This window comes from Dicentrarchus labrax, unplaced genomic scaffold (assembly GCF_905237075.1).
Source record: "Dicentrarchus labrax unplaced genomic scaffold, dlabrax2021, whole genome shotgun sequence".
Taxonomy (NCBI): domain Eukaryota; kingdom Metazoa; phylum Chordata; class Actinopteri; family Moronidae; genus Dicentrarchus; species Dicentrarchus labrax.
This window is the reverse complement of record NW_026136710.1, coordinates 23,111,606-23,123,887: the sequence shown is the minus strand read 5'-3', so window position 1 is coordinate 23,123,887 and position 12,282 is coordinate 23,111,606. Positions and strand designations below refer to the sequence as shown.

Sequence of the window (12,282 nt, the reverse complement as noted above, 5' to 3'; positions counted from 1 at the left end):
GGGGGCAGAGAGAGCGGGGATGACACGCAGCAAAGGGCCACAGGTCGGACACAAACCCTGGGCCACTGCAGCAAGGACTCAGCCTTGGTACATGGGTCACCAGCTCTATCAGCAAGGACTCAGCCTTGGTACATGGGTCACCAGCTCTATCAACTGAGCTAACCGGGCACCCGTTGTATTCCATTTCTGAAAATAGATCCTCCTAAATGTTACACACTCGACCTACTTTATGTTGCATTTATGGCAAACATATATATTTTTTTATTATTGTCATGTGATATATTATTACATATATGTCAATATATGAAAAAGTTACAGTTTTCAATGATGACATGACACTATATGGACTATATATGAATATTATATATATGTTGGTATAACATATGTCCATATGTTAAATTATTCCAATTTTGAAATGTAGTCAGTGACTGGATACAATTTATGTCATTAGTAATGTAATGTACTGGATTACAGTAATCTGATCTGAATACTTCAGAATCAAACACTGAAAATATTGCAGTGGCCCCCCTTCAAAACATCCTGGCCACCCCAGTTTGAAAAACGGAAAATAACACATATAATTTAATGATCTGCTATGGCCACATGACAAGTGTTAAATCCAAGTTAAATGAAAAATGTAATTTTAATCCTGCAGACTGCATCCTCAATTATATTGTACCCATATTCAACAACGGATGCCAAAAACTTCACAAAAACTCAATTTCTTTGAATTTCTATATCAAAATCCAATCATTTTGTCTTTCTTTAAACGTGATGTGTGCTTACGTAAGCATGAACTAACCAAATTCAACCAATAATATGACAACATTCACCTGTCAATCAATCTTTAACTTTTAGTGACACAGAGCAAAGATTCATTAGTTGGCTGGCTACCATTGCTGAGTGTTTCTGGGGGGCGGGGTCTCACTGATTATTGGTGAAACTGGATCATATTTAAAGGAGGATAGATCGTCTGTTTTTTTCCTCCACTAACCACTAACTGCTAGCTGCTGTTTGCATGCAACCGAACGGGGCTCAGCAGCCTCCCAGTGAACACAACCTCTGAGACAGACGGAGGACAGACGGAGGACAGTTTGATGACAGCGCTAACGAGGAGACTTACTGAGTTTCCATTCGCTTGTTAGCTTGTGGCACTTATGTTAGCTAACTTAGCCCCGGGGTGACGGGAGCCAAAAACCGGCGTTAAAAACACCTCTGTCTGTCTTTGTTCCCTGTCATCAAAGTGTCCTATGTCCGCATCGAATGCTGCATTCAGCCCCGGTGTGGACGTGCTGTTCACTGGGAGCTCTCACTGGGGGACGTAACACACAGCGCTAGCTGCCTGGGAAATACTTGAATATGCAGAAGCAAATAGCAATCTGATTTCTGTTTCACTTGGACTTTATGTTCAATGAAAAAAGACATGTATTTGTAAAACTGTCTGAAGATTTGGAAGTAACACAATGTATTGATTTCAAATGCCAAATTTGAGATATTTCTATCCAATGCTTCACTAATGTGCCACAATAAATGTACCATTTAAAATGTCTTTATTTGGGGGCTTTTCCAAGCAAATACTGATATATTTAATTGTGATTGAATCAGTATATATTTTTGGTTCTCCTTAAAGTCTACATGCTGTGGAAGCCCAATTTTACATAAAAAAAAAGATTCTGTAAGCCATTATAATGACAAACTTTCTCAAAGTCATTATTTTAAGTCCAAATATTGAGAAACTTTCTTATTATTTTGAGATACTAAGTCAATAGTGTGAGAGGGTTTCTCGTTATAATGACTTGCAGATTTTATTTTATTTTTTCATCAGATTGGCAGAAATGGGCTTCTTTAACATGCCACCCTCTGGCCACCCTATAAATCTTTGTCTCGACCCGCCCCTGCTGCGCTCAGACTTTGTGGACGGTCCCTAACTGAGTGAGATGTGAGATGTTCACTGACGGAGCCGCCCGGTCCGACTGTCGTTGAGCTCTCTGCTGTAGAGGGAAAAGTTGGTGAGGATGCACTGAAGCTGTGAAAAGTACCAAGAACCCAGACTCAGTTTCTCTGCAGCGGTACACAGCTGTTCTGTTTTCCAAGTATGAGGAGCATCGGGCCGACTGAACGGTAAGAAGGATTTGCTGGAAGTTTTTAGGAAAGATACGAATAGTGAGTCGCCGAGTGGTTTGGGTGTTTGCGTGGCAGCTGTGTGCACTGCGAGAGTCTGTTACTGTTAGAGAAAGACGAGCGAACATAGCAGATCGTGTCTGAAAGTGTTAGAAAACACCAAATTCATAAGCCAGAAGTGTGCCAGTGTGTCGGAGGTTTTGTCGTACAGCTGCAGTGTGTAGTAGAAAACCTCAGCACATGATTACCACAGCTGTCACTGCTGCAAAAACCTTTCCACGCAGCTGCAAATGAAACCGAGCTCATCTTGTAGGCTGTAACTTCAACAAGTGTTTTCTTTTTCTCATTTCCAGGTCCAAACAGTTCTTCAGAAATGACTAACCCCGAACCACAGAAGGATTCCCAGCCCCCACTTTAAAGCCACATACAGTATTTTTATTTTTCCTATTTCCATTCATTGGTGCTCATCACACAGTGAGTGCACTGCAGCCGCTGGGGACAATGTCTTTTTTGATGAAAAAGAAGAAGTTTAAGTTTCAGGTGCACTTCACACTGGAGGAACTCACAGCAGTGCCTTTCGTCAATGGAGTGCTTTTCTGCAAGATCCGGCTGATTGATGGTGGGGACTTTGCCATCTTATCATCCAGGTAGTTAAAACAACTTCCTTGTTGTGGCCCTCTAAAGCCTCTATTGCATGCAGCCACGAAACTCACTGACTTTTCCTCCACAGGTGTTACATGTCACTCTTTTCCATTTCAATCACTGACACTAATGTTTCCTACAAACAGAGCAGGGCTGGTTGATGTAGACACAGTCTGCTACAAAGGGGTGGATTATTGACGTCTGTTGGTAGTTTTCCACTGGAGAAACTGGTATGAAACTGTTGTTATTTCACCCTTATGTGTCCTGGGAAAGTTGCCTTCCTGATGTTTCTCAGCTCCATCCTGGTGTACGTTCACACTGGGAGCTGCCCAGCATTGACACAGCCCTGTGCTGCTATCTAGTGAACCAGCCAACATTCTATCATTAACAGAGGGCGCTGCACAATGCACAACGTTCCCCAGGAAAACCTGCTATATTTTGGTTCCAGCTGGGAAGCAATTTTTTAGTTTCCAAGCCAATTTATTTTTGGTTGAAATTCTCCAAACTGTTTAAAACTAGGTGTTTGAAAGGGAAGGGAGTCGGTTCCCTGTTTAAATTAGCTCTGGCTCTTAGCGGTGCTATCTACCAGCCCCCGTGTCCACCAGTTTTGAGTGGAACCATTGTAATCAGGTGCATCAGCAACAGAGGGCACTGAACAATGCACAACAATCAGTAGAACGTGACACGCCCACTTTGGTTCCAAAGGAAAACCTGCTATGTTTTGGTTCCAGCTGGGAACCAATTTTTCAGGTTCCGAACCAATTTAGCTTTGGTCAAAATGCTCTAAATGATAAAAAAAAAAAAAAAAGAATGGGACTCAAAGTGACCAGCGTCTCTTTGGTTTTTCCACTGTGAGGTCTGTGGAGTAACTAAGACATTTCAACTAAATCTCAGTGACAGATTTCTCAAACATATTACATATAAAACTGACACTATATCAGTACTAGTAGCAAAATGTTTTTTTGTGGTTTAGCTGAACTGACCCTTTGAAGATTTACAATTAGCTACTAGTTAAGAAGTTGGCTCCAAACACAACCCCCCCATCCTCCAGCCATCAGTATAAACGTCTCACTGACATGACTTCAGTACGAGTCACTCTTATTACATTTGTGGCTCAGTATGAGTAAGCTATGGGGAAGTGCCATGACATGTCTGCAGGTTTCAAAGAATAACAAACAATCTTTTTAAAGGTTATATATCCAAAATTTACCAGCATCTTAGGCTAAAACAGTGGACACGCTATGGTCAACCAGACTCCATTGACAAAAGCCTAACCAAAAGCCTGACAAAAGTAATTTTACCTAGCCAATAATTGTTGACCATGCCTTAAGCTGGACAGAAACAAAATAAAACACACCAAAACTGTCTTTGTTAGTCTTCCAACAATCACCAACTCTGGTTTGGTGGAAATAAACCTTTTAATTCAGAGTTAGATGAGAAAAAGGTATCAAAAGGCTGCTATGGCTTCCATGTAATGTTGGCTAATCTTTGGGGACAGTTATGCCAGTCAAAGTGCGTCCATTAAAAGTCCCTACAGAGACAGACCGTTTGTTGAACCAGAAACAGCCACAATATCACTTTCACTCGCCACCAGACTCCATAGACAAAAACAGTATTTTTACCTTGAATATCATTGTAACATCGCAACTAAATAAATCCTTTATTCACTAATGATAAAAACAGCAGTTTCAGTGGCTCTACTCAGCTGCACACGGAGCAAATTGAGTTTCATATTCTAGTGAAATGAATATAAACCAGTGGCTGTCTGGCAAATGTAAAGACTATGCAAATTCTAGTAAATTGCAAAAAACATGAAGATTGTCCTTTTAACAGTCATCTTTATTTACAAGGAAAGAAATATGCAGTTGAAAGATAGAACAGTGACTTGAAAAGACTGAAACCGTCTCAGACAGTCACCTTTACCCTTTAACCTGGACACAAGAGCAGTCAGGAGGATTAACAGTGATAAATGAGGATCAGCAGTTCAGACAGATAACTGGGCCAAGCGGAGTCAAACCTTTCAAAGTAATCACTAAAATCTGTAGGTCAGTCCTAAACGAACAGGCGACTAGCAGATACGGCTCTGTGTCAGCACATTTGCCTGCATGCAAAGAGCTCCGTTACAGTGAACAGCAGGTGTTTATGGCTGACAGTTACCCAACTTCCCCATAGCATAGGTTTCTATGAAATGTGTTCATTTAGTTGCAATCTGCAAGTTCACCACTAGATTCCACTAAATTCTGCACACTGGACCGTTTTTATTAGTGTCATTTGTAATGGCTGTATTTACCCTACTATTTCATGTCAATGGTGGCTGTGATAAAAGGTCTATTGCTTTACAAATACAGACTTTTTAGAGGTTCTGTTTTTGGTCACCAATAACTTTCTTGTCACCAAATCTTTCCAGGGTCCCCCCAGGGATTTGGTTGTGGAGATCATAAGCACGGCCGGCTTTATGACTGATTAGGTTTGTCTTTAAATTTCCCAACTTTTTTAGAAGGATTTCTTTTTTCCCCCTGGCTCTGCAATGTGTTGCTCTAATTTATTACTACAAAGTGACCGTTTAATATGATCAATCAATTACCCGCTGAGCTGAAACAGACAGATCTGGTGTCAGCAGTTGGCTCACTTGTTAACTACGGTGCCGTAATTGTGCGACTGATGGTTAATAGACCATATATTATATTTTCATTTGAAGGCCTTTAAGGGATGTGCTTATAGTACTGTGCCTGTAATTGCTCGTGATATTGATATGATATAACCGTGGAGTTAAGATGTAATTCTTCTTCAGGCATCAGTTTAATTTACACCTTGTTCACTGCTAATGGATGATTATGGGCAATCGCCAGAAGTAAAAAGGTTAAGTTAGGCTATAAATGTCAATGTAACCACCACTAAACTTCCAGCTTCTTAACTTAAATCTTTGTAAAGTTTGAGTTAGAATAGTGTGCAAGATTGCAAGTATAAAGACAACAAGGCTGTGAAGGTGGACTATTAAGTACATAAGTCTGTTTTAATGTCAACGAGTAAGCAACCGGCTATTTTAAGACAAGTAAAAGCTTCAACATTCACAGGTGGGGTATTTGTTGACTGAGAGCAAAATATGATTTGAACCACAGACCTCATTTCAGGCATCTAACCAAAAACCCATTCAAAAAAACCCATTGACTTCAAATAAGGTCTTGTTTGAGATGCTGAAACTAAGATACAGTGAGCAACATTCATGTTTGATTTAAGCTTTCGGACACCTTCTTTCAGCTAAGCATTGTGTCTTAACATGCAGCTGTAGGCGGTGTAAACCCAACAGCAAAGTCAGAAATGCACTGAGAGCAGCAGCACTTGAACAAATTCCTCTCCCATATCTAATTCAATTGAACACAGGCGTTGCCCTCAACATCAGGCACTGTGTTACACAACGGACAACCAACAGCGGAGAGGTTCAATAAAGACATGCAGATCCAACACAAGTGACTGATCATAACATTAGGTTCCCTCACAGTGTTGGTTCGTCTTTTCTTTCTTCTTTTCTACAAGTACACAAAGTGACTGAGTCTTACAGAATACACTTCCTACCAAGGCCCTTAAAGGTTCACTGATTTGACCTACATTTAGTACAGTGTCTACATTGCTAGTATAAAAGTCAATTGGCCTCCTATCTCATATTTACCTGTTGATTCATATCTAGCACTGCATATTTTCTTTTATGCACTGCAAAGGTCTCCAGGTCACCATTTACCCTCCCGGACCACACAGAGCAGCCTGCTAGAGGGGGGGCAGCTGCAAGGAAGGCTTTCTTTTAAACAGGGTTCATGGAAATACTGAGTTAATTAACAGTACCTGGGGTTGATAATAAGTTTGATAATGCTTTGAGAAATATGTTTATTCAGGTTCCTTAGAGTTAGTCATATCTGTCTGCTAAAAGCCAGCAGGCAATTAGCTTAGCTTATCATAAAGACTGAAAGCAAGCTACTGTCACTGTCCAAAGGTAAACATGTCCACCTACCAACACTTCTAAAGCTTCCAACTTAACACTTTATTTGTTGTTTGTTTTAATTCACACACACAAAAAAAGACAAGTCGTGGTTTTGTTACTTGCAGGAAGTATTTCTTGCAGAGTCATCACTGCAAGGTTTCCAGGCAAATAGCAAAGACCTTTGGACAGCTACCTGATTCCCCCTGTTTTCAGTTTTTATGCTAAGCTAATCACCTACTGGTCCTAGCTTCATATTTAGCATTACATAATAAAACTGTCATGTATCTTAGGTGTTCCTCAGTGAATCATGTTTAAATTAAATTGTGTCTAATGGTACTAATACGGTGGCCTACAAGGGCAATTATAATTATTATAATGTTATAATATTGTAAAAGATTATAATATTATAAAATTTTATGGCCAAGTGTTTAAAAAAGTTGTTGTTTTGGGGTTTTGTGTGTTTTTGAAATTTGCAGCATTTTTCTTTGGCATTTGTTTTGTGGGTTTGTAAGTTTGTGCTTCTGCTTCGTTTCTGTGATTGCAGCATTTTTCTGTTGCTGCGTTTTTCTGTTGGATTTGTTTTATGTGTTTGTGTGTTTTTGTGTGTGCAGCGTTTGCGGTGCTTTTGCCCTTGTCAGCCACCGTATACTAATGATTCAAGTTAATGATTCATCAAAAAATGAATGGGACTGCCCAAAATAAAAGCATGTATGCACATAAAGCAGCTATTCATTCCTGTGCATTTCAAAGAGTAAAGCAACATTTTGACATCTGTGTAAAGTGCAACTACACCCTTCAATTCTGCCAGCTTCCTCCCTGTAAATGTATCAGAAAAATGCAAAGAACAGTGACAGTGTGGCCTCAACGCTGACTGACCGTCAGAGCTAACCAGCTGTGAGCAGCTGCTGTCAGACTCTCCCGGAGACCTAGTGGCTGTGTTGTAGCTAAACTAACGGCTCAGAGAGGCTAAACATTGCAGTCCGTTGGTGTTTCTACAGCATCTAAAGCACAAGTTCAAACCACTGCACTAGAATAGAAAAATACTAAGTAGAAGGTTATCAAAAACTAGCGTAAACTCTTGTAAATGATGCGTCTCAATCAGTGGAGACTGATTAGAGGATGGTTTTTTTTATTTTTTATTTTTTATTTTTTATAGAAATGTCATGACATAAAGTAGTTCCAAACTGTCGACTGTCAGTGTTGTCGTCTTTAATGAAGAAAGATCATGTTGTTATTTACTTGAATGTGAGGTGGCAGTCAAGGACAGTTATCCTCACAATTTATGGTCTCATTAGTACTTTCTAGGGCTGCACAATTAATTGAAATATAATCAAAATTACAATACAGCCAGGTGGTATATGCCAGTCGCAGAGCAATATGCAATTTGCAAGAGCTGTAAGAGATGCCATGGTCTACAAATCTTGTTCTCCAGATGTAGGAAACATGTTTGTTTGGTACAGACTGCCAAATATTTCACATAATCATGATTTTAATAGTTTTATTTAGTGAAAATTCCATTTGTGATGCAAAAATTCCCACATAATTGTGAATTGCAATATCTGTCAAAATAAATAACCTATGATGTTTTTACCATATCGCACTCATACTTTAACACTGACCTTAGCTGATGTTTTTGCTGTATTATGGTTTGGATTACCCATGAGATATTGCTGTACCGCTCTGTACCCTTTATGTGGTGTGTAACTGTGGTGGGAAGCTTTGCGCAGGGGTTTGGTTTGAGTAGAGGAGAACTCAAGAGCAGCTCAGAAGCTGTTTCTAGTTGCAGTACTGGTCTGGAAAAGGGAAGTGTAACCAGTCTGATCTGCTGGTCTCTAACCAGTGTGTCTGCTTAGTCTCTCCTGTCTGCTATGAATGCAAATAATCCTTATTCTGCTTTCACTATTCAGTGTCAGGTGTGCTTACACCTTTGGTAAAAGCAGACTTTAAAAAAGGTATAAGGTTACAATCAGAAAAGTCACATTATTGTTCTGTTAGAATGGTCTTTGTAAACAAGTAAACTTTCACAGCCATGGGGAAAAAGGGAAAAATTGATTAAATGTAGTATGTGCTTATCTTGATTGCTTCATTAACTTTATAACCATAACTAAAAATCAAGTAATAGATTAGAATAAAGAGGAGATTAAGGCTGTGAGTTACAGACCTCTATCTTTGGATTGCTTTTCCGCTTCCTCTTTTCTGTTTTCAGAACTGGAAATCTTAAGATGATCTGTGTCACTGCACTGTTATCACGGGTGTGTGTAAATCAGGTTGTGTCAACCTCACTATCATTATAACCTGTTAATGTTGCACTCAACACAAAATGTGTTAAATACTGGTTTTTACAGGTGGCTGTAAAAATGTTTGTCTAGCAGTGCAGCAGCTGGATTCACATCACTTTCAGTAGATTCAATGCCACTTAAAGTTTCTCAAAGCACTGCTGTGACATAATCTACAGCTCCTGCGTCCATATGTGTGTTCACTGTGTTCCAAACTCAAATATGGTTTAATACACTGATCAGTGAGTTCACAGCGTGATCACTGAGTCATCAGAGTTCAGTTATTATACTGGCAACTCTAGCTCTAGACTGAAATACTGTAATACTGTAATACTGTCCAGTATTGGATGCATTTCCATGAAATGTGGTACAAACACTCTTGTTCCCCTCAGGATGTATTGTGTAAGCTATGGGGATCACTTAGCTTTCCATTTTTAGTGCCATTTTCAGGTCAGAAATCGCAATATTCCAAGTGGAATATGCAAATTGCAGAAGCTGCAATTTATTGATAAAGGTAAAATGTGTGATAAAACAGCATTATAATGAAGTACTGTAGTGCTGCAGAGCAACAAATCTTGTCAAAAATGACCAATGGGACAACGGAACACTGCGTTTTTATTCTACATTTTAGGGGCAAATATTGTACTTTTTACTCCACTACATACATTTTTGACAGCTATAGTTCCCAGTAGTGTTGGGCTAAAAATGTAATTTATTCCTCATTAATCGTTACTCATTTCAAAAGGAATATTATTACTTTACTTATAACTAACAATAATTACATTATTAGTTGTATTACTTTTCTTCTGCTTGGTAATTTTGTCCTTTCTTCCTAAAATTACGATTTATGATTAAAATCCAGTTTTGTTCGTTAAAATCAAAGTAATGGCATTTTTCCAGCTTCCAAGATAGTTTCCTCCACGATTACAAAAATGAATCCAAGGATGTAATTGGATTGTTGGATTTCAAAAGCTGTTTGCTTTTACTAGAAATCTTGAGTGACACTAGCTTAGTTTTGTAAGTGACAGAAACATTGCTGTTTAATTACTTTTTACTAGGTATTTTCACAGTACAAATAAAGATTAGAAAATATAGTCGGTGTAAAATATTAGTAAAAACTGCTTAATCAATAATTTCTTTAACTTACAAAATTGAGTTAGGGTTACTTAAATTTCTGGAGTTCAGGTTTTACTTCTAGTTTCAGGGGAAAGTAGTATTATGACTAAAGTAATGTTATTACCTTACTTTAGTACTTTATTACTTTACACTACTTTAATAGTATGACTAGTAATAGGTTACTGCCCAATATTGGTTATAAGTTACTTTACAGATGAAAAATTGTAATATAGGTCATTACCCTATAAGATATGATGCATTTCTATTGTCAGAGGTTTTCAAACTGAAGCGTGTGGCTAAGATACTGTGTGAGGTGAAAGGGTCAGGTGCATGCACACTGGAAAGTTAGTTATTGTAGTTTGGTCCCATGGTTAGAGCAGTCAGCAGTTGCTCATCATCATGCTCACAGGAGTGCATTTCACACAGACTGCCCACACTTGCTTCATATTCACTTTCACACAGTTACAGACATGCATGTTTGGGAGCAGCCTCCCTGTTTAACCTTTAGGCTGCCACTGCCTTAGACATACTAAATAACAAAAGCCAGTGTATTGTTACATAAGAACATATATATCACACTCTAATGGCTAATAAAGGACACACAAAACACACTCAGCAACCAAATGACATACACAGTACTGCTCTAGCTATCATTTTGTCTTGAATTATTAAAAAGCAATGGCTTAATAATTTTACCAGTATTATATGTATTATATATATATATATATATATATATATTTTTTTTTTTTTTGTGTGTGTGTGTGTGTGTGTGTCTGACTTTGGCTACCTTCAAGGACATGTTTCAGACTAAAGTTAACTGGTGACAGCTTGTCCAATAAGGGACAATAGGGTTAGGATTAGGCAAAAAGTGGCTATGGCTAGGGTTAGGGTAAGTCTCCAAGAAATGAACGTTAGTCTATGTAATTCCCTCAAAAGTGATGTGTGTGTCAGCGTGTGTGTGCTTGTGCGAGTGTATGTCAGGCTCATTTGCATCTCTGTCTCATTCCTCAGATTCTTCTGCCAGAAAAACAAGACAGAGTTTGTTTAAGTGGGAGTTTTTAACCCAAACACATTTGTAGCAACACTTTAGCGTTCCTGGAAAACACAATCATGTACACAAGTGGGCATTTCCTACATTATCTAAGCAGATAAGTGTCCAAGTGTTGTAGTGAAGTTCTAGTCAGGGTAAGCTATATTAGGCTGTGGCCTTTGGGTCATTTATTATAACCACCACTCTCATACAGAGTGAGGAGAAAAATAGAAAGCCAAGTTTGGTTGGCCTTTGGTTGTGATGTAATATCTCCAGAGATGTTTTAAGACATATATAAACTAGGGCTGTAATGACTACTTTGAAGCTTTAATCATAATGCTAACATTCAAATTCTAATGTCTCATGGTAGTCATTCTGCAGCACGCAGGGTGTGACATCACGACTCAAAATAGAGTGACCCAGGTTACATCAGTCTCTGTAACTCTCTCTTATGCTTGTCTGTGTGAGAAGCTGCCGGTCTGTGTGTCTGTCTGACACATGCAGCAGACAAGATGAGGCGTGGCTTCAGTTGCAGGCATTCACACCAAATCCAGCAATGTGGCTCCTTCAAGCAGGGTTGTGCGGAGGTGTGGCCCTGTTTATTTATGCTTTAGAACATAATTCACTGCTTTGTTCTTACTAACGGTTCACTCTCTACCTGGCTTAACAGCAACCGAAAAATCCTACTCATTCTGCCTTTACTCAACAAAAAGAACTAAATCTGATGAATCACTTCAGTCAAATTGAGGATTTTGTTCAAGGATTTAATTTTTTTTTAGTTAACAAACAGGACTGTATATAAATAATATAAGATATTACAAAAACAGTACAGAATGTACATACAGACACACAAAAGAACAATGGAACCCATACAATACATATACAGTCAACCAAGATACAAAGCTGCTTTACATAGTGAGATTTTAGATTTGTTTTTTCATAGGGTGATGGCATCATAAAATATCATAAAACATTCAAAGCTTTGTTCACAAACCTCAGTAAAACTTTGCATGTTAAAAACATGACATTTCTTACAGTCCTAATATAAACACACATTGAATAATAATTTGTGTCTGGTTGATATTCCACACATCCACTCATTTCAGTCACTTTGTTAAAAATTA

At 38.6% G+C, this 12,282-nt stretch overlaps 1 protein-coding gene across 1 annotated transcript in view; it reads left to right on the top strand.

The window, feature by feature from the left end:
- The first annotated feature begins 1,922 nt into the window (after nt 1-1,922).
- Nucleotides 1,923-12,282, top strand: part of eeig1b (estrogen-induced osteoclastogenesis regulator 1b) — a 31,769-nt gene continuing 21,409 nt past the window's right edge. The window contains 2 exon segments of the mRNA XM_051412358.1: nt 1,923-2,121; nt 2,475-2,768. Coding sequence (XP_051268318.1) covers nt 2,623-2,768 — 146 coding nt within the window. The 5' untranslated portion in view covers nt 1,923-2,121; nt 2,475-2,622.